General features: G+C 36.1%; 5 protein-coding genes and 1 pseudogene across 7 annotated transcripts in view; 3 read left to right on the top strand and 3 right to left on the bottom strand.

Annotated features, from left to right (window-relative positions):
* Positions 1–102: 102 nt before the first annotated feature.
* Positions 103–3,444, bottom strand: LOC107477888 (6-phosphogluconate dehydrogenase, decarboxylating 2-like; annotated as a pseudogene).
* A 1,624-nt stretch (positions 3,445–5,068) lies between these two features.
* On the top strand, positions 5,069–5,859 carry LOC127743893 (ferredoxin--NADP reductase, root isozyme, chloroplastic-like). Its single transcript, XM_052256092.1, has one exon. The coding sequence runs from the start codon at positions 5,140–5,142 to the stop codon at positions 5,797–5,799; it is 660 nt and encodes a 219-aa protein (XP_052112052.1). The 5' UTR covers positions 5,069–5,139; the 3' UTR covers positions 5,800–5,859.
* LOC110278462 (kinetochore protein NDC80 homolog) lies at positions 5,566–7,392 on the bottom strand. The gene is made up of 4 exons (XM_052256093.1): positions 7,252–7,392; positions 6,811–7,173; positions 6,406–6,651; positions 5,566–5,706 (listed from the first exon to the last, which is right to left on the bottom strand). Exons 2-3 carry the CDS (start codon positions 7,167–7,169, stop codon positions 6,567–6,569), a joined length of 444 nt encoding a protein of 147 aa, XP_052112053.1. The 5' UTR covers positions 7,170–7,173; positions 7,252–7,392; the 3' UTR covers positions 5,566–5,706; positions 6,406–6,566.
* A 3,295-nt stretch (positions 7,393–10,687) lies between these two features.
* LOC127739724 (glutamate receptor 3.6) lies at positions 10,688–15,917 on the top strand. 2 transcript variants are annotated; one of them, XM_052256087.1, is made up of 9 exons: positions 10,688–10,958; positions 11,186–11,238; positions 11,356–11,395; positions 11,871–12,214; positions 12,446–13,782; positions 13,868–14,145; positions 14,379–14,410; positions 14,502–14,908; positions 15,019–15,917. In XM_052256087.1, exons 4-9 carry the CDS (start codon positions 11,911–11,913, stop codon positions 15,493–15,495), a joined length of 2,835 nt encoding a protein of 944 aa, XP_052112047.1. In that variant the 5' UTR covers positions 10,688–10,958; positions 11,186–11,238; positions 11,356–11,395; positions 11,871–11,910; the 3' UTR covers positions 15,496–15,917. The 2 variants fall into 2 exon arrangements, with proteins under 2 accessions (XP_052112047.1, XP_052112048.1); XM_052256088.1 differs by lacking the exon at positions 11,356–11,395.
* A 119-nt stretch (positions 15,918–16,036) lies between these two features.
* LOC127743892 (serine/threonine-protein kinase/endoribonuclease IRE1a) lies at positions 16,037–21,268 on the bottom strand. 2 transcript variants are annotated; one of them, XM_052256089.1, is made up of 7 exons: positions 20,763–21,268; positions 19,738–19,981; positions 18,194–19,590; positions 17,606–17,778; positions 17,041–17,287; positions 16,649–16,952; positions 16,037–16,357 (listed from the first exon to the last, which is right to left on the bottom strand). In XM_052256089.1, the coding sequence occupies exons 1-7, from the start codon at positions 20,987–20,989 to the stop codon at positions 16,214–16,216; spliced, it is 2,736 nt and encodes a 911-aa protein (XP_052112049.1). In that variant the 5' UTR covers positions 20,990–21,268; the 3' UTR covers positions 16,037–16,213. The 2 variants fall into 2 exon arrangements, with proteins under 2 accessions (XP_052112049.1, XP_052112050.1); XM_052256090.1 differs by lacking the exon at positions 20,763–21,268 and having other exon boundaries at positions 19,746–19,917.
* Positions 21,269–22,894: 1,626 nt separating this feature from the next.
* The window catches only part of LOC107475780 (exosome complex exonuclease RRP44 homolog A), an 8,342-nt gene continuing 3,420 nt past the window's right edge, over positions 22,895–27,816 (top strand). The window contains exons 1-13 of the mRNA XM_016095447.3: positions 22,895–23,090; positions 23,199–23,336; positions 23,693–23,850; positions 24,042–24,097; positions 24,242–24,364; positions 24,536–24,666; positions 24,758–24,998; positions 25,356–25,512; positions 25,744–25,984; positions 26,494–26,650; positions 26,880–26,948; positions 27,525–27,650; positions 27,762–27,814. Of these exons, the coding sequence (XP_015950933.1) occupies positions 23,037–23,090; positions 23,199–23,336; positions 23,693–23,850; positions 24,042–24,097; positions 24,242–24,364; positions 24,536–24,666; positions 24,758–24,998; positions 25,356–25,512; positions 25,744–25,984; positions 26,494–26,650; positions 26,880–26,948; positions 27,525–27,650; positions 27,762–27,814 (1,704 nt within the window). The 5' untranslated portion in view covers positions 22,895–23,036. The remainder of the gene's footprint in view (positions 23,091–23,198; positions 23,337–23,692; positions 23,851–24,041; positions 24,098–24,241; positions 24,365–24,535; positions 24,667–24,757; positions 24,999–25,355; positions 25,513–25,743; positions 25,985–26,493; positions 26,651–26,879; positions 26,949–27,524; positions 27,651–27,761; positions 27,815–27,816) is intronic.

Raw genomic sequence — 27,816 nt, 5'->3', positions numbered from 1 at the left:
AATAAGGCTAAGAACTTTTGTACATTCTTTTTCCTTATCTAGGATCCTTGGTATCTCGATAGATTAAGATTCAATTCCTTAGACCCTATGAAACTCCTGAAATTGAGAGATTTTAAAATGATTAAAGTATAATTTATTTTATGCTCAGCTCAGCACGAAGTTCAGAGCACAAAACATTACATTTATTAGAAATTCAGATAGGTTCGAATACAGTAATCTAAATTTTTAACTGCTTGGCTTGAACCATTCGGTATGGTACGATCCCTCTATATCGATCCTTTCGTACGTATGAGCACCAAAGTAGTCACGTTGGGCTTGCACCAAATTAGCCGGTAATCTTTCCCTTCTGTAAAGTGTCAAAGTAAGCAAGACTAAGAGACATACCTGAGGTGCTGATACCAGAATTGATGGCAAGGCAAACAATTCTCCTCCAGGCGGATTGGCGATCAATTATTTCCTTTGCAAACTCAGGATCGACAAGAAGGTTTGCCAGATTGGGGTTCCTGTCATATGCCTTCTTGATCCTGTCAAGGAATATTGCTCTAATGATGCAACCTCCTTTCCAAATCCGGGCCAGTTCACCCAACTTCAAATCCCATCCTTTTTCCATACTCTTTGCACGTATCAAATTCATTCCCTGAGCATAGCTACGGATTTTGACAGCATAAAGTGCTTTCCTAACATCGTGGATCAACTGCTGCTTGTCTACATGTTGATCAGCCAAAATATCGCCAAAACCAGCTGATTTGAAGACCTTAGCAGCCTCAACTCTCTCTTCCTTCAACCCGCTAAGGAACCTAGCATCCAAAGAAGATTCAATAGTGGGAGCAGCTACTGATAACTCGGCAGCTTGCTGAACAGTCCACTTACAGGTACCCTTCATGCCGGTTTTGTCAAGAACCTTGTGAACAAGATATCCATCTCCTTTACCATCCTTAATTCCGAATATATCAGCAGTGATTTCGATAAGGAAACTCCGAAGTTCACCCTTGTTCCATTCTGCGAAGGCATTGTGTAGATCCTCATTTGACAACTTTCCAACCAACTTCAGTACATCATAAGCCTCTGCAATCAGCTGCATGTCACCATATGCAATTCCATTATGGATCATCTTCACGAAATTACCGGATCCACCTTTGCCAACATACGTAACACAAGGTCCACTGTCAGGGACTTGAGCTGCCACCTTGAGAAGAATGTCTTCTATGTATTTGAAAGCCTCAAACGAACCACCAGGCATCAAAGATGGACCATTGTGAGAACCCTCCTCACCGCCTGAAACTCCCATCCCAAGATAAAGAAGACCTAATTCAGCCACTGCTTTCTCTCTCCTTTCAGTGTTCTCATACCACTCATTACCACCATCCAGATAGGTAGATAGAGTCTTAATGGTCTGGTCAACAGGTTCGCCGGCCTTAACAAGCATTATTATCACCCTTGGTTTTTGAATGGAATTAACAAAAGCATCAGAGTCATGGTATCCATAAACCGGAAGATTTCCTTCATGTTTTTCTCGTTCAACGGTCTCATCTACCTTCGATGTGGTTCAGTTGTAAACAGAGATGGGAAAGCCTTTCTCGGCAATATTGAGAGCAAGATTCTGGCCCATGACAGCCAGTCCCGCAAGACCTATTCTTGTCTTCCTGTTCAATGGTTGATAATGATCATGCATATGAGAATTAAAGTAGGAAGGTTCTGGAGGAAAACAAAAATCTGTAAACTACAATCACAGAATACTGCAAGCACATAAAAAACTCAGATTTACGAATGCGGGACTCAAGATGCCATCAATAAGTAAAACTTCTACCAAGTTCAATAGGAAGTATAATGAACTTGAACATGTTCCAAGAATGAAGACTATGATACTGTAGAAATGTGATCACTAATCAAACAAGGAAGACCAATAAACTTGATCATCACACTATCTAAACATTGGAGTAATGTTACCCAACAGATTGGGTTCTTAGGTTTCCCGGTCGAATGACGATCAATAGTAAAATTAGGATCCCAACTACCAAACAAGCTTTAAACTTTCCTAGATTTGCAGTTTCTGCTTCAAAATCCACAGGCATACAACTTTTACAAGATCTCATATTCCAGTTGTTTTATTTTTCCAAATATCTTACAACACAAAACAGCATAGCCCCAAAACCATACTCCCTCTAGCTCAAATTAATTGCATTTTGACTTTGTACATTCATACATCAATATATATGGATTGAATTTGTATCTAAAAACATTGATTAGATTTATGAATGTACCAAAGAAGGTTAAAATGACAGTTATTGTGAACCGAAGCTACTATCAACTGTATTTACTATTACATGCAAAGCAGTATCAGCAAGATCAAGGTTCAATAAAATCATCTTCACCCCACAACTAAGTCAATCGGTAAGAAAATATAGCACAGCACAGCACACAGTACTAAATTATCATCAACACTAAGATCAAAACCCAGAACATGGGTCGTAAAGCTGCCGGAGAGGACCCTTTGCCTGAGATGGCCATTTAATACTTTACTCGATGCAGCAAAAGGAAGAGAAAAAACTTGCAGCAAAAGGAAGAGAACAGTCACATCTAACAACACCACAAAATCACCTAACTACAACATAACCAGAAATTCCAATATGAACAACTATAGTTATTCTCAATGAATATGAACACCAAAAACTCAGACATCTAGGTCAGCAAAGCATTAATTTATGGGAAGGTCAGCAAAGCATGAAAGAACAATGTTTTTTTTCTGGTTAAGATGAAAGAATAATGTTACAAAAACCCTTCTGTTTCCTTAGGGCCTCCAGGGAGTATTAGGAGACTCTGTATAATTAGTACGAGAAAAATACCCCGTGGCACCAAAAGGAGCAGCAGCTCTCCCATAACCTTATATTTAGATAGGATGCGTTGCCTCCTAAAAACTCAAATCCTATCAAATCACCATCTTTTGAGACAAGCAATACATGCTCGAAGCTCCAGCTAGGAATCCCAAGAAAATTGCTCATTGTACTCTTTCATCACACATATCCTAAAACTATCCACGTCATGATAATAACGTAAAGCTAAACAACCTCCAAGTACCACGAGATGGCCAAACCAACCCTCTCCTACCTGTTTCGGCACATGAATCTCGAAAAATCTCTTCCTTTTGCTGGTATCAAAGACAAGAATAGTAGCTTCATCATTACCATAATAAATCAACCAGATTACAGACCAATGAACGTTGCCCACTCTCTCCTCTTTAGTTGGTCAGGAATAACATCCTCCTTGAAACTAGTCCACGAGTTGGACCTCAAGGAAAGGAAACCAAAAACGCCTTTCTCCTCTCCATCATTCCAATTATTCTCTCCATCCTTCTAATTCTTCCTGTCCATCATTCCAAGCTAAAACTACCAAGTAGTCATCTCTCGTTGCGTCGTACCCAAACCCAAAGAAAAGCTTTTCTTTGGGTTTGGGTACGACGCAAGGAGAGATGGCTACTTAGTAGTTTAAACTTAAAATGATGAAAAGGAACTTTAGAAGGATGGACAGAAGAATTGAAAGGTTGGAGAGGAGAAAGGCGACTTTGGTTTCCTCTCCTTGAAGTCCAATTCATGGACTAGTTTTAAGGAGGATGTTATTCTGACCAACTAAAGAAGAGTGAACTCTGGACACCTTCATTGTTCTTTAATGGGACTATTCACTGGTTGATTTATTATGGTAGTGATGAAGCTACTATTCTTGTCTTTGATACTAGCGAAAAGAAGAGATTTTTCGAGATTTCTATGACGGAAAGGGTTTTTTTTGGCAATCTCATGGTACTTGGAGGGTGTTTAGCTTTCCGTTATTATCATGACAGAACTACTGTGATATTAATGAAAGAGTACAATGTGCAATCTTCTTGGAATTCAATATATTAATGAATTGGGCTGGAAATGAATCCCTGTATGCCTCAGAGACAGCAGTTGCAGTTTCTGATAGATCCCTATTCATCTCTGAAATTTTAGACTCCACGTATTCTTTATACTTTGAGATTGAATCAACCAACTTCAGGAGCTCGCGAGCACGCATTTGTATTTTTTCTTCACTTTGCTTAATTGCTCCCTGCAAATTCAATTGGGTAGCCTGAAAAAGAAATCAGTACCAATGCAATCATGTTACACATGAAACTACGCCAGAAACATAGCTTATCTCTCAAGATTGATAGAGTCCAAAATACAATGAAGAGAATGACGCCTGAGACATGTTCAAGTCTTCACAAATTCAATTAGGTAGCGTTTGAAAGCAAGGACTGAGATTGAGACTAAGATGTTAGTTTTGGGACATAAAATTTCAATCCCGTTGGTACTTTTAGAAAATGGGACATAGGAGACTGAAACTTTTTTTAATAGAGACTGAAACTTTAATAACATTTATTTTTAAAATAACCTTCATTCAACTTTTTAAATTCCAAAACTAACCCCACTTTTCCTTTTCCAACAAGACACTGAGACATAACTCAATCTTGCATATTTTATACCAAATATAATTCAGAGACTTAATTTAGTCTCAGTCTCCCAATTTCTGTCTCTTGGTCTCAGTCTCAATCTCTCTTCTAAACATAACATTTACTCACTAAAGAATTAACAACCATAGAATTACCTTTAGAAGCTCAGCTGCCTCTCTTTCCATAATGTCCAGGTCATGACTTGCTACGTGGACATCCTCCAACGTTTGCTTTGCTTCAGCTGAACATCTATTTACATAATCTTGTGTTTCATTCTTTATCATGTTTAGTTCAGCTTCCATCTGGTGGATAATGTAACACACAGCAGAAGAACAAAAGTCAGGCAACAGTTTTCACAGGTAGATGATTTCTGCTTCCAATACGCATCTAAATGATTCTGACAAAGTGCGAAAAGATTGCCAGAAAATATAGAGAAACCAAATCAACAGTAGATGCAAAGCATAAATTTAGTTTGTGATTAATACAGTGAAGTTAAGAGTAAATATGGCAGCTAAAAGATGGATTAAAAAAAACAAATATTTTGAACAGCTGAATCATCATCTGCAATTACTGCAGACATGATTATAATGCAAGTACGATTGATTGATGTCATTCCACCTGGAGAAAATCCAAAGAAACCTGGAAGTCCCCATAATGTTCGGCTATATTCAATTGCTTTGATGAGGTATGGAGACAATTTTGATGGCAAAACCACCAGCTTGTGTGTGCGCTGTGCTGTTTATTATGATCCTGACACTGCAAAGGAAGATCCTTCTAAGCAAGGTGTTTGCAGCAACTTTTTGTGCAACTCCAAGCCTGGAGACAAAATTAAGATCACAGGGCCTTCTGGGAAGATCATGCTTTTGCCTGAGGATGATCCAAATGCGACACATATAATGATTGCCACCGGCACTGGTGTAGCTCCATTTAGGGGCTATCTACGTCGAATGTTTATGGAGTCAGTTCCTAAATTTAAGTTTGGTGGACTAGCCTGGCTCTTCCTCGGTGTTGCCAATACCGATAGTCTTCTGTATGATGACGAATTCACCAAATACCATAAGGACTATCCAGACAACTTCCGCTATGAAAAGGCTCTCAACAGAGAGCAGAAGAACAGGAGCGGAAGCAAGATGTATGTTCAGGATAAGACTGAGGAATATCGCGATGAGATCTTCAAACTTCTCGACAACGGGGCTCACATTTACTTCTGTGGTCTAAAGGGGATGATGCCTGGAATCCAAGATACCCTGAAGAAGGTTGCAGAGCAAAGAGGAGAAAATTGGGAAGATAAGCTTTCACAACTTAAGAAGAACAAACAATGGCATGTCGAAGTCTACTGATAATTCTGCATTGCAGAATAAACACATGCTTGCATTTATTTACCTTAAGTCTGAGTTAGGTGTTTTAATTAATAATCTTCATTAGACGGCTTGAGTAAGCTGTACATTGTTTACTTGATGAATACAAAATTGAAGAACCAAGTAAAGGTGGTGGTAGAGACATATTTTGACCATTTTGCAATCAAGATGCATCATAGTTAATTAATATGATGTTCAAGCATATTCAAAAAAAAAAACAGAAAAACAACAAACCATAAAGACAACTCAAGTATGATAAGTCATTGCTGTGGAAACATAGGTAAAATGTATAAGCTACAGTAAAGACCCTGGACCAACTCCTACATTCCAAAAGCAGTGCAGCATGCTGCCACCATCACTTAAATTAAAGTTACACCCATTCAGCATTGCATTTTGTTAATAGTAAAAATTCCAGTAGAAGAACATCAAGTTCACAATTATCTTTGGTTAATCTACGCAGATGAAAATCAAAATCTCCCTCTAGAAGGTTGAAACTTAAAGTGACAGCATAGTAGACACTGGTATCTGTGACAGGCTAAAAGTATAGAATCAACATTAATAAAATTCTGAGCATGATGATGCACTTACTTTATCAATCTGTGACTGCACTGTTGCAACATTATTTCTTTTTTCCTCAAGCCCAGAAGCATTTTCATTGGACATTTGCTGATAGGAAATTAACTCTTACCATCTCCTCATAGAAATCTTCTTAATGTCCTCAGTGTACGAGTTAAGTGCAGGCTTCAGACTCAATTTACGGTCAAAACCCATAATCTCAGCAGCCTAGTTCCCTTGGCATTCAACTGATACTGAATATCATCACCGATCTTCAACCTAGAAACACCAGCAAGAAGGATTAGATGCGCAGACTTGACTGTAAAGATAGACAACAAACACACCCTCTATCTAATACAAACAAGATCAATAGAATTTGCTTCATTTTAACCAAACAGTCAATAATCTATGGATATTATTAATGGAGCACAATTCAACCTCCTCAGCTCTTGGTTGCAATCCAAAGCAAGCGCCTCAAGGTCCTTGAACTCGTGAGAAAGACTATTCTCCAGTTCCTGGGACTTGTCCTCCCAAACATTCCTGGCAAGCTCGCCCACCTCGATCTCCCTCTCCAAAGCCTGCAACTCCCTCTTCATCCTCTCCACATCCCTCGCATTAACAGGCTGCGCCTCCACCATCCTCCTTAGTTCCCTGTTCTCCTCGCAAACCCTATGGTTCTCCCGCTCCTTCGCCTCCAGAACCTTCTCCTTCTCTGCCAGCACCTTCACCATCTCCTCAATCTTCCTCCCAACATCCTCAATCAGAAGATTAAACTTCTTCACATCGTCCTCTAGCATGCCCCTGTAAGAAAAACAAATAAGAATTGAGCAATCAAACCAAACTGAATTAAAAAAGATGAAGTCAAAGTCATCTAACTACCTTAGTCTTCTCCAGCTCGTCCTTCTTTTCGGGATGCAACCTCAGCTTCTCCAAGTCATCCCTCAAACTCTTGAGCTCATAGTTGGCAGCCTCGAGCTTCTCCTCGGCGAGGGCCTTCTGGTGGTTGAGCTTGTCCATGATGTTGAGTTCGAGTTCTTCAACCACATCATCACGGCCCTTAATGTAGTTAAGATAGGAATTGAGGGTGTACTGGTGGACAAGGTTGACCTGGACGAGGGACAAGACTGTATTGGAGGTGGATTCGGAGATGTGAGAGCCGAAGGAGGCGATCTGAACGAGCCAGTGAATGAGTGCGAGCAAGTGATGCCAGTGGTGAGGGTCGGGGGATTTAAGGATGGATTTGTGGATCATGAAGGGTAATTGAGGCGCTTCAGGAGAGGGGGCAGATCCTCTTCGAGCTTCGACACAGGGTACTCGATCTCTCTCAGAAGGATTTTTAGGGTTTCGAGGATGTCCTTCGCGGAAGGTGGGGTTTTGATGGATTTGAAGGTGATGGGATAATTCCGCGTCCAGAGGAACTCGTTGAGGGCGGAAATCACCGATTGCTGCAAGCGGCGCTCCTTGTAGTCCTCGATCCTCTTGCACCCCGCGCCGCCGGAGGAAGAACGGCGGCTGCTTGCCAAACTGGCGTCAGAGTCGCGGGGGAACTGATGGCGCTGATGGGAATCCGGCGGAATGAATGAGTCCTTGGTTGGTCGGCGGGTTCCGGCGCCGGATCTCATATCTGCGCTGTTAAAGGTGGTTCGAATCGGAGACACTTCAATTTTGAAAAGAAATCCGTGTGAGAGTGTTACTTTTCTCAATTTTTTGAGATTCCCGCTCAAAGTGACGCTCATATTATGTTTCCTGGAGAGGAGGGTGTACATGGGCCACTCAGTTTATTTTAAAATAAAAAAAATTAACATTTTAATATCATATTATAAAATAAAAAAAACTCTTAATACTATATTATAATACTGTTTATTTCAAAATTTTGATATTATCAATTATGACATAAATATAATAAAAATTATATGGTTCATTTATCTAAAATGATTATCAATTTTAAATATACTGATTTCTTTTGTTAGATAACAACTAGAATTATTAAAATATTTTTATACAAAGACATAATTGAAATATGATTAAATTGTTTGACATCTTTAACTAAATCTCTCAATATAATATATATTCATATTTTAGTTATTATTTTTATAGAAAAATTATTCTAATCATCTTTTTGTGAGAGTGTGAATTATCACTTTATTTTATATAATTTTGTTAGATATACAATAATTCGTATAATTATAGTTTACTTAACGGTTTAAATTTTTTATATAAATAATTTTATAATTAAAACATGAAAAATTCTAAATAAAAGATATAATTCTCTTTAAGAACACATTAATGATTTATCAATATATACAACATTAAGAATGATTTGAGGAATGATGTAGGGTTTTTCAAGAGACTCTCCCCTAGCAATTGACATGTATAATTAAATCTAAACTATAGACGAGTAAGTTATTATAATTTAATGTATACTATGTGATAATGCCAAATTTATGTTTGTGATAAGCACAAAATGTTTAAATATTATTGTATGTGGAGTTCATAACAACTTGTGTCAGAATTTAGTTTATTGGATTTAATTAATTAGTATATGGATCTATATCTTATTACTATACTATGCTAATAAGGCTAACTTTAGTACATTCTTTTTCCTCATCTAGGATCCCTAGTATCTGAATAGATTAAGATTCAATTCCTTAGACCCTATGAAACTCCTAAAATTGAGAGATTTTAAAATGATTAAAGTGTAATGAAGATTTAATCAAATTAAAATATATTGGTAATAATCATTTTTAAAATTTCTTTTCAATTTTTTATTTTTCACAATATTTATTTGTATATATCTTTTTCTTCCTTTCAATATCAGTCTTAATACTATTACAATTTCACTTTTCATTGATAATCACTTTACATTTTAAATACCAAATTTTAAACTAATAAAAGAATAAGAGCTAAAAAACTAATTTTATTTACAAAAAATATTAATTAATATTGAATGAACAAAATGTTATATATATAATTTTTGGTGAAAAATGTCTCTTTCCATGGTGGAGCTGAGTAAGACCTCGCACTAATGCTTCCATTAGAGGATGCCAGGGCCACATAACCATTCACTTTTTATCACATGTTTAATGCCTTTATCTTTTGTCGAATGTTTAAATCATTCATTTCATTTCAAGTAGTGATGTATCATCATATAAATAATTATCAACATAATAATATTATTAACATCTTAATAAAAAAAGATTTAACTATTTAATCTCTCTTTAGTTGAAGATTTGAAGTGTGGTTGAAATAAATGTATGTGCACGTTAGACATTTTGAGGGAAAAGATGGAAAGAACTCCACTTTATAATGCATGCCTTTTTTAGTTTTTTTTTTTCCTAAAAAAAATAGAAGTTCAAACAACACATTATGACTTAAGGATTTTTCTTAATAATTCAACTAACTGAAATGAATCTACTAGTCAGGAGAGAAAGTCATTTTTAAGGGGAATTTAGAAGAAAAAATACTTGACAAAATATAATTTCACGAAAAGAACACTCAAGTGCATATAATAATACTATAATCTCAAACAGAAATTAATAATGAGTAGGGTGCACATTTTTCTTTCCAAAAAGGTAAGAAAAAGAAAATTGTAACATCTGAGAATTTCTCTACCATGACATCGATTTCACCTTTCCTTTTGCACTAAATGGCAAAAGCAAAAGCAAAAGCAATGTTATATTATAGTAAAGTTTTTAAATGTACTCAGAATATTCGTGTTCCAGTAATCATAATAATTAATTTTAATTAATATATATTATATATATTTTATAATTGATATCAGTAATTAAAATTATTAAAACATCGAATAAGCTAAAATTTTTATATATGATTAATTTTAATATAAAATACAAAAATATTTAATTATTTTAATATTTTATACAATTATGATAATAACACAAAATGTCATTAACGTTTTAAAATAAAAAAAATTTAATTATAAAAGAATAAAATGTTATTGACTTTGTATAAAAAATATTATTTTAATTATTAAAACACAAAACGTCATCCACATTTTGATAAAAAAAAAGTTTATTTTAGTTATAAAAACACAAAACGTGATTGATGTTTTATAAATAACCATAACAGTGTTTAACACATAGTTTACTCAATCATAAAAAACTTTACACTTAATATTAATAATACAATATAAAAAAAAGTTCGTATTCAGTAGACTCAAAATTCTTCCAATATTATATCAAAAGCAGATGCCAAAAATGTAAAGTATCATACTTTTGAGTATTTTATTAATTTCATGTCTATGATATTTATTTTAATGTGCAATTTTATAATATCAAACAATGCATCAGACTTGTGAACAGTGCACACTAATTGCATCCATGTCATGGAATATCAACCTCTCTCTCTCTCTCTCTCTCCTGTGTTGTTGTTGATTATTATTGTCATGTCCTATGTAAGAAGTAGAGGGTTCAGAAACATCACATCAAACTCAAACTTGGTTGCTTCCTTTGTTCATTGTTGTGTGTATAGTGACATATCAATAATCTTCACAAAGTGAATGTGGAATTTAGTATTCTCTTTACATCAACCCTTCATAACACAATCACAAAGCTGTTGATGCCAGTAAGGTACACTTTTTGAGTTAATAATAATAATAATGATGTCCTTATGTTATGAAAAGCCAAAGCCAAAGACAACTACAACTATTACTATAAAGTATAAACTCTATTTTTTTTTTTTTTGGTTGCTTGGTAGCATCAATAATTCTCATCACCACCACCACCATTATCATTCTCTTTCAACTTCAAGATCTGTCCTTTTTCTTATTTTCTGAATTTCTTCCGCTTTTCTTCAGTGCCCAGATTTTGTTATTTCCTACACTTCAAGTGGAAAGACTCATGCTCTCAGGTAAAAATTGTTATTTTTATCACTTTCTCTCTTTTGGGGTATATGTAATTATGTAAAGTTGATAACTTTTTTCCTCAAATTGAGCTAAGCAAAAGAATTTCCTACACCATTTTGCAGTACATATATGTCAGCTTCTGTTTATTGAACCAAACTTCAGGTACATATATTCTTTTTAACCTTTTTTTGGATAAAGCCTTATTCCATTAATATCGTTTTCACTTTACAATCTGATGCTTTTTGTTGATAATAGGAGGCACTTTAATGCCTGATTTATTTTTCATCTTTCTTGTGGATGTGCTTTGTGCCTCTTTCCATTTCCCTTTTATGCTTCAGTTTATGAGCTATGTGTGTATTGAAATTTTTGTTGTATATCTATTTACTCCTTTTTGTTTTGAGTTTCTGAAGAAGACTATTAACATAAATAGAAAAATTAATGGAGGGTAATCCAATAGCTTAAACTATTAGCATAAATCTAGAACTTCGTGGTTTAATTGTAGATATGATTTATGACAAGAAATTATTATATCGTTTGATTCATATAACCGAGCCTATTTAATAAGATAAGGCTTAGTTGTTCTTGACATTGTTGTTGTTTTAATGGAGGGATGATTCTTTACTTGTTTGTTGAGCAGAGTGATCATTATTTGGCATTTCCAATAGGCAACTCCAAGAATGATTAGAAATTGGGGCGTTGTGGTGTTGATTGTTCTTCTCTCCAATGGTTTCTGTTCAAATGGGGTTGGCTTGGATGATATTGATATTGATAATAATAATAGTAATAATACCACAATTCCTGATGTTGTAAATATTGGGGTTCTTTTCTCTTTCAATACAAGTGTTGGCAAAATTGTGAAAATCGCCGTAGAAGCCGCAGTTAAAGATGTAAATTCTGATCCATCAATTCTTGGCAAAACTCAGCTCAAGCTCTCACTTCAAGAAGATTCCAAATATAGAGGATTCTTGAGCATTGCTGAGGGTAGGCCCTTTCATGACATTCCAAATATAAAGTTCCTCTCTTCATTCCGTAATATCTGTAGCTTCAAAAATTTAGTACATTCATGAGTTAATGTATCTAGACACAGATAGATTAACTCATGAATGTACCAAATTTCTAAAGTGATAGATATTTCAGAATGGCATTGTACAAAGTTCATCAGTTCTTGCACATTATGATTCACTTTTTAAATAAAATACCAATGTGTAACAGCATTGCAGCTCATGGCAACACACACTGTGGCCATAATTGGCCCACAGACCTCCACAACAGCTCATGTCATATCTCACATTGCGAACGAGCTTCGAGTTCCCCTGCTGTCGTTTACAGCCACTGACCCGACCCTTTCTTCACTTCAGTTCCCATTCTTCATTCGGACATCTTTTAATGATATGTATCAGATGACTGCAATAGCAGATCTTGTTAACTACTATGGTTGGAGGGAGGTTATTGCAGTCTATGGTGATGATGATCATGGGAGGAATGGAATTGGTGCCTTAGGGGACAAGCTAGCCGAGAGACGCTGCAAGATCTCGTTTAAAGCTCCTATGAGTCCTGAGGCAACCAGGGAGGAGATCACTGATGTGCTTGTTCAGGTAGCTCTGGCTGAATCGCGGGTTATAGTCCTTCACACAAGTACTACTTGGGGGCCGAAAGTGCTAAATGTGGCGAAATCTCTTGGAATGATGGAAAATGGTTATGTCTGGATAGCCACAACTTTTCTGTCTACCGGGATAGATATAAGTTCTCCACTTTCTTTGAGTGTAATGGATGACATTCAAGGAGTTATTGCGCTACGAATGTATGTGCCGGATTCAAAGCTTAAGAGATCTTTCATTTCGAGGTGGAAAAACTGGACTAATGGCTCCCTTGGATTGAGTACTTATGCTATCTTTGCATATGATACTGTCTATGTTCTTGCTCATGCGCTTGCTGCATTTTTTAAACAAGGGAACCGAATCACCTTTTCATCTGATTCAAAGACATCTCTAATACATGGTGACAACATGCATCTTGATGCTGTCAAGATATTCAACGAAGGAAAACTGCTGCGAAAAAGTATCTACGAGGTTAACATGACCGGTGTAACAGGTCACTTCAAGTATACATCTGATGGAAACCTTGCAAATCCGGCATATGAAATCATCAATGTGGTTGGAACAGGGACTAAGAGGATTGGTTATTGGTCTAATCACTCTGGACTATCATCTGTAAGTCCTGAAGAACTTCATTCAAAGCCGGCTAGTCATTCAAGTTCAAGTCAAAAGCTACTATCTGTGATTTGGCCAGGGGACACAACACAGAAACCTCGTGGTTGGGTTTTTCCAAACAATGGAAGGATGCTAAAAATTGGAGTTCCAAAAAGGATCAGTTACCGCGAATTCGTCTCACAAGTAAAAGGCACTGATATGTTCAAGGGGTTCTGCATTGATGTCTTTCTTTCTGCAGTGAACTTGTTGCCTTATGCTGTCCCCTATAAGTTTATTTCGTACGGAGACGGTCACAGCAATCCTAGTAACACTGAACTTGTCCGTCTTATCACCACCGGTGTGAGTATCATTCCAAATAAGTTCTCTAGTGTTTTTGACATTCTTCTGGTACCAATTTGATCCTAGTTTCCTTCTTTCTATACAGGTGTTTGATGCTGCTGTAGGTGATATTACAATTACCACAGAAAGAACAAAGATGGTGGATTTTACGCAGCCATTCATAGAGTCCGGTCTAGTGGTAGTAGCATCAGTGAAGAAGACAGACTCAAATGCTTGGGCATTCTTGATGCCATTTACTCCAATGATGTGGACTGTCACAGCTATCTTCTTCCTAGTTGTTGGTGCTGTTGTCTGGATTTTAGAGCATAGGCTCAATGATGATTTTAGGGGACCTCCCAAAAAACAAGTAGCCACAATTTTGTGGTAAGTTAGTGTGACCCTTTTCTCACACCCTTCTTTTCATTGTTCATCTTACTAATGAAGCTTTTTAGAATTAGTTTCATACTCTTAAACTATATGGACTAACAGAGAAGAAATTATAAGAACCTCCATAGTAATTGACTTTTATTTTACAACTTCATCATATGCAATCTATGCATGAAATAATGATATCAATGCTATAGTTTTGTAACTTGTAATTTTCTTGTATCTGGCAGGTTCAGTTTCTCAACCATGTTTTTTGCACATAGTAAGTGCAAGTTCTTTTGTCTTGCTTCCATTGCAACTAGTTTAACTATTATTTCTCTGAACAAATCAAATTACTGTTCATTGTTTTGTAGGGGAAAACACAGTGAGCACTCTCGGTCGATTCGTGCTGCTTATATGGTTATTCGTAGTTCTCATAATCAACTCGAGTTATACAGCAAGCTTGACTTCAATCCTCACAGTGCAACAACTTTCTTCACCAATTAAGGGCATTGAAAGTTTGATAAACAACAATGAGCCTATTGGCTACTTGCAGGGTTCTTTCACTAAAGGTTATTTAGTCAACGAAATTGGCATCGATGCGTCGAGACTTGTAGCTCTAACAACACCAGAAGAATCTGCCACTGCTCTGGACAAAGGTCCCCATAAAGGTGGCATCGCTGCATATGTCGACGAACGTGCATACATAGAGCTGTTCCTTTCAAGCCGCTGCGATTTCAGCATTGTTGGTCAAGAGTTCACCAGAAATGGTTGGGGATTTGTAAGTATCTCTCTTCTTAGTAATGTTTGATTGTTGGTTCAATCATTAAGTTATCAACTGATATTAATATTTCACTATTTCTTGTCTAACTTTCATTGATATTTTGTCAGGCCTTTCCACGAGACTCGCCATTAGCGGTTGACCTGTCAACAGCCATTTTGGAGTTGGCTGAGAACGGCGACCTTCAACGGATCCACGACAAATGGCTTTTGCGCAGTGCTTGCCTGTCGCAAGGTGCGAAGCTCGAAGTGGACAGACTCAAGCTGAGGAGCTTCTGGGGTCTCTACCTACTCTGTGGCTTGGCATGTTTGATTGCTCTCTTCGTATATCTGATTCAAACCATGAAGCAATACAAGAAGCACTACACCGAAGACGACAAGTCGTCGTCCGGTCTAAAGTCCACGCCGTCGCGACTAAGGACTTTCCTTACATTTGTAGATGAAAAGGAAGACACAGTTAAGAGCCGCTCCAAGAGAAGGAAAACGGAGATGGCATCATTCAAAAGTACAAGTGAGGTTGGATCATCCAATAATGGATATTCAGAATCATCTTCTCAAAGAATTGAGTGTACTAATAATGAGACATGACAAACTTGTTTTCTTTGGTCACAGAACTGGTACATTAAAAAAAGAGTAAAGTGACAAATAAATTCCTAAAGATTTACATTTCGGACAGATTAATCCTTAAAGAAAAAAAGAGTACCAATAAAATCCTCCAGAATAACAAAACGTGGACAAGTTAGTTCAAATTAAGACCTTCTATCCTAATTACAGGGGGCTAATTTAAAGGTAGTGTGTCTACATCTGTTATCCTAAAGGACTTTATTGGTACTTTTTTTCTTTTAAGAACTAATCTGTCCGAAATGTAAATCCGCAAGTTTATTTGTAACTTTACTCTTAAAAAATTTAATGTATTTGGTATGTTGAATCATTGTATTTAGTTAGGTAAACTTTTTAATGTACCATTTTTCAAAGTGAGCGTTATTAGTGGACAGAAATAGTAATGTGATACCTTCTTATGCCAAACTACCATTTTTGTTCCAGATTATAGTTCATGTAGAATACATAATTCATAATGAAATCAGATAAAATGTTATAGCTTTTGTCAGCATGAACATGAAACTGTACAAGGTGTTGAAAAGAAATAACAATTATGAAGCTGTAACTTTGGATTAGATTTACATTAACCATTGTGAACATAAATACATTATGTTACATGTAATTTTAAGAGTACAACAGCATTCTTTGCCTAGTTGATAATTCATATATTCTTTAGGTACCAGGGGCAAATGAATAGATGAAGCCACTAATTAAGGTTCTTGAAATACCTCTCAAAACATTGTTCTTCTTTGCAATACTTGGATATAACTTTATACACTTCGATTAATAGCCTTGGGAATCGGCTTGCAAAGTATTCATTGAATCCTTCCGGAACAGTTCCCACAAGTTCCTGAAATGCAAATAAAAATAGATGAGTTCTTAGAACTATTTAACTATTTCGAATCCTATGTCGAGACTTATATATCTGTATACAATTTGAATCCAAATATATTGATACAATATTTTCAGTGATAGACAAAATCAAACAAAAAGAGTATGTATATGTTAACAAGGATGGTTTCAACAATACATAGTAAAAGCCAAGCATACCTAAGATGAATGAATGTTACCAACCAAACACAACCAAATTTTAAAATGAAGATAATGCTTTAGTCTAGGAAATGCAAATCCAAGAAAGAACCTGGATTTCTTGAGGCAACTCTCTATAATGATTTAGCTTGTTCCTCATGACGCGCAACAAGTCTCGAACACTATCATACTTGTACCGTCGATATCGACCAATGTTAGTAAGAAAGGCTGGTTCCAACTTTTCGTCCCATTTCGCACCTAATGCGACTGTAGCAATGCTTTCTAATGCGTTCAGAAGAACAGAATTAGTCTCCCTATCTTCTAGTTCCACTCTATCACTGGCATCGCGTAAAAATGACAGTCTCATTTCTGGACTCCAAAAAAATGGATGGTGCAATACTTCAATTGCCTTTGGCCTGAAAATAAGGGAAATACTTTCGTAAAATGAAATTGAAGCAACAAGCACAACATACAAGTGAAATCCAATGAATGAGAAGGATCAACCTTATATCAGGGTTAGGGTTCAATAAACTAGAAACTAGATCTTCTGCTTCAGGAATGAACTCCACTAAGAAAAGATCCATTCTGTTTTTCACAATATTAACATCGCGTTCAAGCCGTTCTCCAAATGGATGCCTCCCCCCAGTCATGCAGAAAAAGAGGACACAACCTAAGCTAAATAAATCTACGGCCCGTGTTTGGCGTCCTTGACCAAGTTGTTCTGGTGCTTGCCAACCTGAACTGCCAGCTCCTAAATTAAGTCAAAAAAAGAATGATTAACTTGTTAACTCAATCATATAGACAAAATCACGTAGCACTAGCTGAAAACGTAAGAAGTGAATGAATAGTATTCTAGACCACTTTTTATTTCTTTTTGGGAATAAGGAAAGGAAACTTATTGAGACATCCTTATGTAGATAAAAAATATATGGCTAAGACCAAAATAATTAGCAACTCCTAAGATTGCTAATTGCTACGTCAACTAAGATAAGCTCCAACTATGCTAAGACATAATTTGATGTTCAACTGGCAAATATTGGAAAATATTCATTGTTTTTCGAGTACTCACCAGTAGCATTATGACCCAAAGCAGACATATCTTCAGGGAGGCGTTTGCTAATGCCCATATCAGAAAGCTTTGCGCACAAGGATCTTTCCTTGATTATCAAAACATTTTGGGGTTTCAAATCACGATGTATTATTCCTAGTTCATGCAAATGAACAATCCCAGAAACGACATCTCTGTGTTGCAATAAAGAATTGAAAGACTGTTAATAAGAATATATATAATATACTCTACATAGAAAATGCACAAGCATTTGTCTCTAATTAGAAATGAAGACCTATCTAAACCTTGAATGAAACGGATCGACTACAATTATCCACAATTAAAACTAAATTGGACCCTCAAATTTAGTAATCTATATTATCTTATTCACTGCTATATAATGTTGCACATTGCCTAGGAACAATTTGACAAGTTCTTTTCCATGTTGGATGAAATGTAACTTGTAATTTCAAGTAACACCTACTATTATTTTTTTGTATAAAAGAAATTAAATAAGAGGATCCTCATAAGGATTAAAAAGAAAAAATAAGTTCTATAAGGATAAACCATGTAATAACACATGCAAAATTCATATGGCATAATACTGACCTCATCAATTTCAGTAATAGAGGTGATGGATAGCCATTGGCTTTCCACAGACCATGCATATTATCCTTCCCCATATCAATTTGGGCCTCAATAGAAGACTTGAAAGCTTGGTTCTTCCTAAACAGAGGGTTATCTGATATATCCGAATAAATTTGAATAAAATCATCCAAGCTGCATGTACATCGTTCCAGAGCAAGGTAAACAAAATCTTGATCATATTCTACCCCATGCCATCGAACAATGTTTGGGTGATGATCAGATACAATCAGATTTTGGATTTCTTTGTATGCTACATCATGATGAGTCTTGACCAAACGCTTGACAGCAACTGCCCGACCTTCATATATTCCCTCAAAGACAATGGTGCCATTGCTTCCCTTAGCAATTTCTTTATTTGACACAAGCAGTTTACCAACCCTGCGTCCGTCAACACCTTGGTCAATTTGGTTAAATTGCATCCACCTGCCTGCTTCTATGTCGAGATCCTTTCGCATCAGCACATCCTCATCTTCGGAGGACAGATGTTTTTCCTTTTTGTCAACTGCTACATTGTTCTTTGCTGACTTTCGTGTCTTCTTTTTCTTAGCAGGCAAAATTTTCGATTCAGACTGGTTTTGATCCTTTGGCGTATCTTTACTTTTAACCACTAGAGTATAGAGGACAAAGCCCAAAACCATAAGCATCATAAAACGTAATGGTGTTGACCATTCATGCATTCGGCTTGGATAGACAATTTTTGGTTTCGGGGAAGGCAAAGAATTTGGTATTGGCAAAGGAAGCATCATATTACCATCATCGATATTTAATTTTTCAAAATTTGCTTGTGAAGGAAGCATCAAATCCGACGCAGGCATCAAAAGCATATTGTTTTCATGATCAGAACCAGGTAACCTTTCAGTGATTGAGGGTTCTAGTATAAAATTCTTACGCAAGCGAAAGACTGGTTGGATCTCTTGACATGGATATGGCATCGCAAAACCAAGCTCACCGACAGAAACATACTCATCATCGGCATCAAATGAAGTATGTTGGCATAATAATACAGCCTCGAATTCGGATACAGTCATAGTCCACAAAACTACTCCTGAACTAGGACCAACAGATCGAAGAGAATAATCTGTCCTAAATATCTTGAGTAGCAACTCCGGCGAATTCAGCTCCGTAGGATTAGCAAGATCCTTTTTCTTTGTTATAAGGATATCTGTATCACTCTTCTTGTCATCACTCCAAGATGTAGAAGAATTATCAGAATCAGACATACTATGGATTTGAACGATCCTTCCGGTTTTAGCATCAACTTCAAACAAAGTGCTTCTCTTGGATCCAAGTGTAACTGCTCCATCATCTGAAAAGGTAGGTGTACGAGCAACATATTCTGCAATTGATTCTGAGATTTTCTGCAAACATGATCAACAAATCAAGGGACCGTTGTGCGCACTATTCATCAGGGTCAGGATATGAGTCATAAATCAGCACAAAATAAATAGTTTTACTTTTGAAAAATTACTGACTCAACTATTATAGAGTACAACTAAACCAAATACCATTTTACCAAAGTGTTTATCATGCATGTACAGTGACCAGTCATCCCCGCATTCCACAGACCCGCTGATTCTTGCTGTAGATCTGTTTTCTTTACCGCTATCCTTGTGAATAGGAGCTTGATATGAATGGTAGATTGGAGATCCAGTTGAGAACGACCATATCACTCTTGTGGGGCCATTCTCCTGTTTGTCCACCAAATACATAGTCCCATCTAAAGCAGCAACCAGTGCTGTAGTTGGCTTGCTGCCAAAATAAAGTGGCAAAAAAGGAATAATAATACTCCAATTAGTCTTACAATGCTATTAAGACTTAAAAACAGCACTACAGTACCATAAAGTAGTTCAAGAAACCTAGGAAGTAGGAATCATTGTTCCTTAGCGAACTGTATCAGGTGCTTGAAATTATAAAGAGTTTTGACTTTTGAGTCTTAAAAAAGAAGAGCTAATCCAAACACATTTGTAGTCAGGGTCATTAGCATCTACTTGTTTATTTAAATAAGCCTATAAACCAATTAAAGATATGATAAAATAAATACCAATCAGAAAGTCTCAGCTAACTTAATCAACATTCATGAATTAAATTCCATACAGGAGAATAATGTATACCCAAATGAAAATGAAGTAAAGCAGTGTCATTAGAATATAATAAATATCTATCCAAATAAGCCCATAAACGAATTAACAATCAAACAACACATCAATCAGGAAGTCTCAACTAGCTTAATCACCAATCATCAGCTAAATCACATATAGGAGACAAAATTATCTATATCCAGGTGACAAAGAAGTAAATTAGTGCTATTAACATACATTTATCTATTCAAATAAGTCCATAAAGCAGCTTATAAGTTATAATCAGATCATACTACAAAACACAAAGCCCCCCAAAGCAAAAATTGTCATCTAGCTTAATCACACCAACCAATCACAGACCAAATTTCATAGGAAACTATACAAAACAATATACCCAGATGAAAGTAAACTTGCGAAAGAAAAACGTGATGCGGTGATGGGAATGAACTCACGGAGAAAGAGAGAGAAGGGATCGTGAAGATGATGGTGAAGGGAGAGCCTTGAGTTGTTGCTGCTGTTGAGGTAGATGATGATGGAGTTTGAGAAGAGGGATTCGTGAGATCGGTGGCAGTGGCTGTGATGATACATCATTGGAGCTGAAGAGAGTCACGAAGAATTGCAAAACGACAGCACAGAGAACAGAGAGAACGATAAGAATTTGACGATAAAGAGGTTTCATGAGGAGAATGTTATTAGTTACAGCTTCTTCCTTCACAATAAGAAAAGAAAAAGAAGAAAGATGATGTTTTTGAAGAAGAAGGGTTAATGGGTTGGTATGATTGACGAGAAGAGGGGTTTATGGTGCATCGAATCAAAGGGGAAGATTCGAAGCTTGTTCCGTATGAATATGATCCTTGCAACTGTTTAATGCATTGTTTTGTGTTTTGGGATCCCCCAACTCTCACAATAACCCCATTAATCCCCCAAAACTTCAAACTTGGACTTCTCTCTAACTCACTTTTCTGTTTTCTCTTAATTAGCAGAGGTTACTTTTCCAACAATTTCGCCTTCTTTTCAATGAATTATTATTATATTTATAATAATAATATTAGATATTAGATTTAATCTCAAAATGTCAAAAAAAAATATTAAGGTTAATTTATTTTAGATCTTTAATATATGATTGTTTAAAAATCTAAAAATGTGAATTTAGCGTGTAAGTAATTAATATTTAGCCAATTAATATTATTATTTTGCTCATACTCGTAATGAAGATAAATTGATATCTTTTTTTTATTTTGGTCATAAATTGTTATCTTAGATAGTGTTGATTGATTGTCAATGGACTATGGACAATAGGGGTGTGTATGGGTTGGGTGAAAATGGATTTGATGTGATTTAGATCTGGCCTAAAATATATATTGGGTCTATTTATTAGATTCGAACCCGACTCTAGACCCGATGAAACCTATACACTTTCAGGCCACGATTATACCGGATAAAAATCAGGTAAAAACCGGGCCGTTAACATTACATTACCTTGCTACCTTCTTATAAGTTAGCATGTGAAAATATTCAAATTTCTAAGACTCTAGCCATTATTTGACATGGTAAAATTCACTTAGAAAAATATAACAAGAACTAACTATTCTCTAAAATTAAAGCATAACCATAATCAATACTAATATTGTCTAATAACACCAAATATTTAAATCAATACAAATAACACAATATTATGCATTAATTGATCTAAAATCTTATGCATTTTAAACATAAAATATTAACTTATAGTTTTATAATAACTAATAACACAAAATATTAAGGTTTACAATACTTAAATTCCACATAAGAAAAGCCATCATCCATCACTAATATCACAAAATATTAATGGTGTAAGATGACTGGGCAACCGGGCCAATTTCAGGTGACCCGAGCCATGACCCGGAACCGACCCGAAATAATGACCAGATCTATTTTTTAGGGATTTGGATCCTCTAAAGTTTGAATTTCACTTTAGAGAGTAAAGTGTGATCTTCTACCCTTGAATAATTTCTTTTATATTTATTTTTGACCCCACCTATAAAATCAATGGTGAGAGATTACACTTTACTCTCTAAAGTGAAATTCAATCTTTAGAGGATTTAAATCCATTTTTGGGACCCTTACCCGATCTTAGATCGGGTAAAATCACACCAAATTAACCTCTAAAATATTTAAAGTCGGAACGGGTCTTTGGAGCAGGTCGGGTCATGCACACCTCTAATAGACAACGTCAAATTTCAAAAGACAATAATATGCCATTGTGAATGTGACCCATTCTAAGTTTCTAACATGTTATTTAGCATAATTACTCATGAAAATTACATTATTAACAAAAAATTACCAATCTTTTTTATATAAATTTCTTAAATAGATCAAGCTTTTAAAATATAACAAGCGAACTTCCGTTTATTTATAAATAATTTTTTTGGTAACATTGTTTTTAAAAGGTCATTTTAGTACTAAAAGTTTAACAATAAAAGAACCTGAGTTCCGATCCGCGATGGATTGGGCTTGAAGCCCAAGAGGGTTCACAGTTTTTGGTAGGTAAGCCCACTCTACACCTACTACTACTTCAAAAAAAAAGCGCAGAGAGAGCAAGGAAGGTGATTCAGTGAAGCACGGGTCCGTCGAGAACACAAACCTGAAAACTCCGGCGGCGAAGGAAAAAGTCCTTCGAGTTCCAACACTATTCTCTTCATAGTTCCGACTTCTCTCTGTTCCGTTCCGTTCACCGTTCAGCAAAGATGCTTCACAACAAGTCTTTCGTTAAGAAAACCAAAGCTGGCAAGGTCATGAAGGTATAACCAACTAATCAGCTAGCTCTAACCAACTGTAACTAACTAACTAACTAACTAACTAACTCTAACTAGTTTGCTCTTCTTTGCGATTGGTTGCTTTGATTGCAGCAAGTGAGGGAGCACTACCTCCGCGACGATATCTACTGCGGCGCCCCCTTCTGCACCGCCTGCGACACCTCCGCCGCTCGCTTGGGTCCCTCCGCCTCCACTATCCTCGTCGTCGACACCAATGTCGTCCTCAACCAGGTCCTCCTATTCTTTTATTCTCAATTTGTTTATTCCTACTTTGGTTTAACTACAATTCAGCTCCTTAAAGATCAAAGCGCCTACAAATTAGTTAATTATTAGTTTAGGGTATACTAATAGTGGATTATGTGATTGCTGATAGGCTTTGTTAGAATTAAGATAACAATAAGACATTTTAAGAGCTACTTTGTTAGTAAAATGATCTTTTAAGGACTAATTTGATAGTGTGTTCATCGTTGGGATGCCTTGAGAGAACGTAATTTCTTTTGTGACTCAATTGCCGTAACCGGTCAAATTGGTGGTATGATTTTTGCAACTTTTAGTGAAGTTATTGAATTGGAAATATTCATTGACAGATTGATTTGCTGGAGAATCCAGCTATCGACAATGTGGTGGTGCTGTCAGTTGTGCTGGAAGAGGTTAAGAACAAGAATATGTCTGTTTACAATCGAGTTAGAGCTATCTGTAGCAATTCAATGAGGAAGTTCTTTGTTTTCTCCAATGAATACCACAGGTAAATTTTATCTTTGGCTTTCTTGTTCTCTTTTTGTATTGCATTCTATCATGAAATTATTCTCCAAGCAGAGTATTAGTATGTTTTCCTCAAGGGAATGAGTCTTTTTATTCGATGCTGCTAACATTTTTACCTTTCGTATGATAGCAATATGCTACCAATATTTGATCTTTTATTTCTCGTGTTTTCAGGGATACATATATTAAGGAAATGAGTGGAGAAACCAAGAATGATAGGAATGATAGAGGTTTGCTTTTTGGATGAGCTTTAATTTTATCCTTTGTTTGTTATATGCATTTTGGACTTTTGGCTGCTGTTGCATTTTTTCTCGCATGAGGTGCCTATTGGACAGAATTTCTTTGAAGTTGTAACTTAAGTAGTATTAATGCAGCTATCCGAGTGGCTGCTCAGTGGTATCAGAAACATCTTGGTGGTGCGGTAAAGGTTTTGCTTATAACCAATGATAAAGAGAACAAAAGGAAGGCTACTGAAGAGGGCATTCATGCAGAAACAGGTAAATGGACTAACTTTCATCTTTTGGCAACTGAGTTGCGAGTTGTACGTGTTAAAAATTCATTTCACCAATGTACTTCAGCTGTGTCCATGATAGCATCATTTAAAGCTAACAGTTTCTTTAATTGATTGTTCCGAAAAACCTACTTATTGTCAAGGCTTTTGTTTTCAGTTGAATCGTATGTCAAGTCTTTGGATCGACCAGATTTACTTGACCTGCTTGTACGGCCTTCATCAGAAGATGTAAACATGGAAGAGGTTGAAGATCTCAGACCATCGAAGAGGAAAATCATCTATACAGAGGTATCATGTTGATATCATTTCTTTCTAGTAATTTGTCTCTGCATATTTGGTCAAATTTACATGATGGGTTATTTACACTTGGAACTATCAGCATAAGCCAATGTCAGAAATTACTTCTGGATTGCATCGAGGAATATATCATCAAGGGAAACTTCGTGTGAACCGTTACAACCCATTTGAAGCATATGTTGGAAGTGAGAGCATTGGTGATGAAATAATTATTTATGGGCGCTCAAACATGAACCGAGCTTTTGATGGTGATATTGTGGCAGTTGAACTCCTGCCTCAGGACCAATGGCAAGAAGAGAAGAGTCTAGCTATTGCTTGTGAAGGTATGTTAATTGTTAGCCTATTTCTGCACTTGCATTCCAGCTTTTGGCAGGCATACAACATAATTTTTTTCTTGGCAAAGTTCTTAAGCATTTCATTTCCTACTTAGGCCAAAAAAAAAGTGAATTAAATAAAGAATGACATATGCTTTACATTACCTCCCCTTATTCACATATTTTAATAATTGCAGTTCCCCTAGTAAAGAATAGAAACAAATAACTTTGATTTGTTCTATTCCATACTGCATTTAATTTGGACTTACTTCTTGAGATTGACAATACTTGGTCTATTTGTGTATCTTCATTTCTGAACGTGCTTTCTGTTTAAGGATACCATAGAGTAATATTATTTGCTTGCAGAGGATGAGGATGAGGATGATGGTGTTCACCTAGCTCCAAATAGTGCTGATGATGCACCTAGAACTGTTCCCCAGCAAGGTTCTACTGGAGAAGTAAATACCGCACCAAGTCGCCCTTCTGGTCGTGTTGTTGGCATTATCAAGAGAAACTGGCATTCGTAAGTTTACTATCATTGTTAATTAATAGGAGCATGTCTGTGTTATTTGTGATTCGCAATTGGCATTCCATGAATTGGGAACTGATATCATTTCCTTCTATATTAATTTATCTTATTTAGTGTTCTATTATAATTGTCATCTATCATATTTGTGTGAATTATATAAAGTGTCAAAATACTCAAGATAAAGATATGAACTTAATATACAAGTAAATTTCATTGCCTTTGCAGGTATTGTGGATCTTTGGACCCAATGCCTATGCCTGCAGGAAGTGGTGGTGTTGCTCATGCCTTATTTGTCTCCAAAGATCGCAGAATTCCCAAGATTCGAATACAAACCCGCCAGCTTGAGAACCTTCTTGACAAGAGGATTATTGTGGCTGTTGATTCTTGGGATCGTCAATCTCGATATCCATCAGGCCATTATGTACGAACTATAGGAGAGATAGGTGATAGAGATACTGAAAGTGAGGTATGCAATATTGGATTTCCATGCTTCTATTTATCTGTTTATTGAGATTAGGAAGTTAATGATTCTTCGGCAATATATACTTATGTGTCATGGTATTTTATGAAGCTACTGCTTATAATTATTTATAGGTAGATTTTACCCCCCAAAAAGAAAAAAGTTCTGTGATCACCCATGGGGCACCAGCTGTCTTTCTCATAACAACGTGAAATTCAACATTCGGGTGGTTAGATAAAATCAAATATAATCATTTTTTATTTGAGCATCTTCTCAAGCACCTGGCTTCTTTCCTATGGTCTCTGTAAATTACTTTAGTAAAATTATTAAAGAAAGTCTAGATGACCAGCCGGTTTGTAGTCAACAACCCCATTTTCACTCACCCTCTTTCGCAAAAAGGAGAGAGCATTCTTGTTTAGTTGTTTTTCTTGTTTTTCCTTATGTTGGTCATGTAGCATCTAGCATGACATAAATTATTAATAATATGCAATCTCTTTTCTTTTTGTACAATACAGGTCGTTTTGATAGAAAATGACATAAATTCAAGGCCATTCTCTTCACAAGTTCTAGCATGTTTGCCACCATTGCCATGGTCAGTCTCTGCTGAAGATCTGTCCAATCCAATCAGGCAGGATTTGCGTGGACTGTGTGTCTTCAGTGTAGACCCTCCAGGTATGGTTTTTTATTTATTTTCCCTCTTTATTAGCCTGCAAAGAGTGAAATATAACTGTATCACCCGAGTTATATGTTTCGTGTTCCCAAAGAAGGTTGTTGTATTTACCAACTTCTGTCATTGGTACTTCACTTCATTTGATCAATAACCATTTAAATTTATCTGTTTTAATTTGATTTGGAAGAGATGGCATAAGGACATTGTAGTTACTCTGCTTCTTGCATGCAGGTTGCAAGGATATTGATGATGCACTCCACTGTACATCTCTTCCGAATGGAAATTTTGAAGTTGGAGTTCGTATCCTTTGTCTCTAGAATTTGTACTGATGGTGCATGTAATAAGTTAAGAAAAAAGTATTCAAAATTTGCTTTTGTTGATTACTATAGTTGATGGATATTATGGTACCATAATTTATATACACATATTTGAGATTTGCTTACATTTTGGTGCTCATACTGACAATTATAATTAGCATATTTGATTGGGTATTGTGTTTCTCTCTCCCTTCAAATTCTGGTAACATGAAATGCTTGTTTAGCATACTTGCATTCTATATTGATATATGAAGTATAACATTGTTACATTGTTTTGCTGTCCCAAAGTTTGGAATATTTGGAAGTTATTTATATGGCCTTGCTTTCCAGAATAAAATCTCCCTGTCCTAACTGGAATAAGAAGTTAGAAAAAAATGCCTAAGAGCTTGCATGTCTAACTTCTTACTTAATGATACCTATGTATGCACCCTCTGTGGGTTTGGTTATCCATCTAAACAGCATAATTAGTTTTTCCTCTCTCTTCCTTCTCCTTATTGTCCTCGTCTTTTATCGCTATTTAGTCTATCTATGTAGTTCATCTTTAGCGATCGTCTCTCAGATATTGCCGATGTGACAAATTTTGTGCATCCTGGTACTCCACTTGATGAAGAGGCTTCACAAAGGGGAACATCTGTCTACCTAGTTGAGAGACGGATAGACATGCTTCCAAAGCCTCTCACTGAAGGTGATATTATTTGACCTTTTAAATGGTTGGCTGATTTGTGCTGAAAATAAAATGGTTGCTGTGGTTATATTATTTTTTATGCCTAATGTTGATAGAGCCTTCATTTTGCAGATATATGTTCTCTTCGATCTGATGTGGAAAGGCTTGCATTCTCTGTGATATGGGT

Source organism: Arachis duranensis, unplaced genomic scaffold (genome assembly GCF_000817695.3).
Source record: "Arachis duranensis cultivar V14167 unplaced genomic scaffold, aradu.V14167.gnm2.J7QH unplaced_Scaffold_165934, whole genome shotgun sequence".
Lineage (NCBI taxonomy): Eukaryota > Viridiplantae > Streptophyta > Magnoliopsida > Fabales > Fabaceae > Arachis > Arachis duranensis.
This window is presented reverse-complemented; position numbering and strand designations above follow the sequence as displayed.

Excerpts from the sequence above, each read along its gene's own strand:
- LOC127739724 (XM_052256088.1), top strand. The coding sequence starts at position 11,911 with ATGATTAGAAATTGGGGCGTTGTGGTGTTGATTGTTCTTCTCTCCAAT. Across the intron at positions 12,215-12,445 it reads ATTCTTGAGCATTGCTGAGG|CATTGCAGCTCATGGCAACA; the intron begins GTAGGCCCTTTC and ends AATGTGTAACAG. Across the intron at positions 14,909-15,018 it reads CCAGAAATGGTTGGGGATTT|GCCTTTCCACGAGACTCGCC; the intron begins GTAAGTATCTCT and ends ATATTTTGTCAG.
- LOC110278462 (XM_052256093.1), bottom strand. The coding sequence starts at position 7,169 with ATGCTAGAGGACGATGTGAAGAAGTTTAATCTTCTGATTGAGGATGTT. Across the intron at positions 6,652-6,810 it reads TGCAACCAAGAGCTGAGGAG|GTTGAAGATCGGTGATGATA; the intron begins GTTGAATTGTGC and ends TGGTGTTTCTAG.
- LOC127743893 (XM_052256092.1), top strand. The coding sequence starts at position 5,140 with ATGAGGTATGGAGACAATTTTGATGGCAAAACCACCAGCTTGTGTGTG.
- LOC127743892 (XM_052256089.1), bottom strand. The coding sequence starts at position 20,989 with ATGAAACCTCTTTATCGTCAAATTCTTATCGTTCTCTCTGTTCTCTGT. Across the intron at positions 19,591-19,737 it reads ATAAACACTTTGGTAAAATG|AAAATCTCAGAATCAATTGC; the intron begins GTATTTGGTTTA and ends TCATGTTTGCAG. Across the intron at positions 17,288-17,605 it reads TTTGGGTCATAATGCTACTG|GAGCTGGCAGTTCAGGTTGG; the intron begins GTGAGTACTCGA and ends GACTTAATTTAG.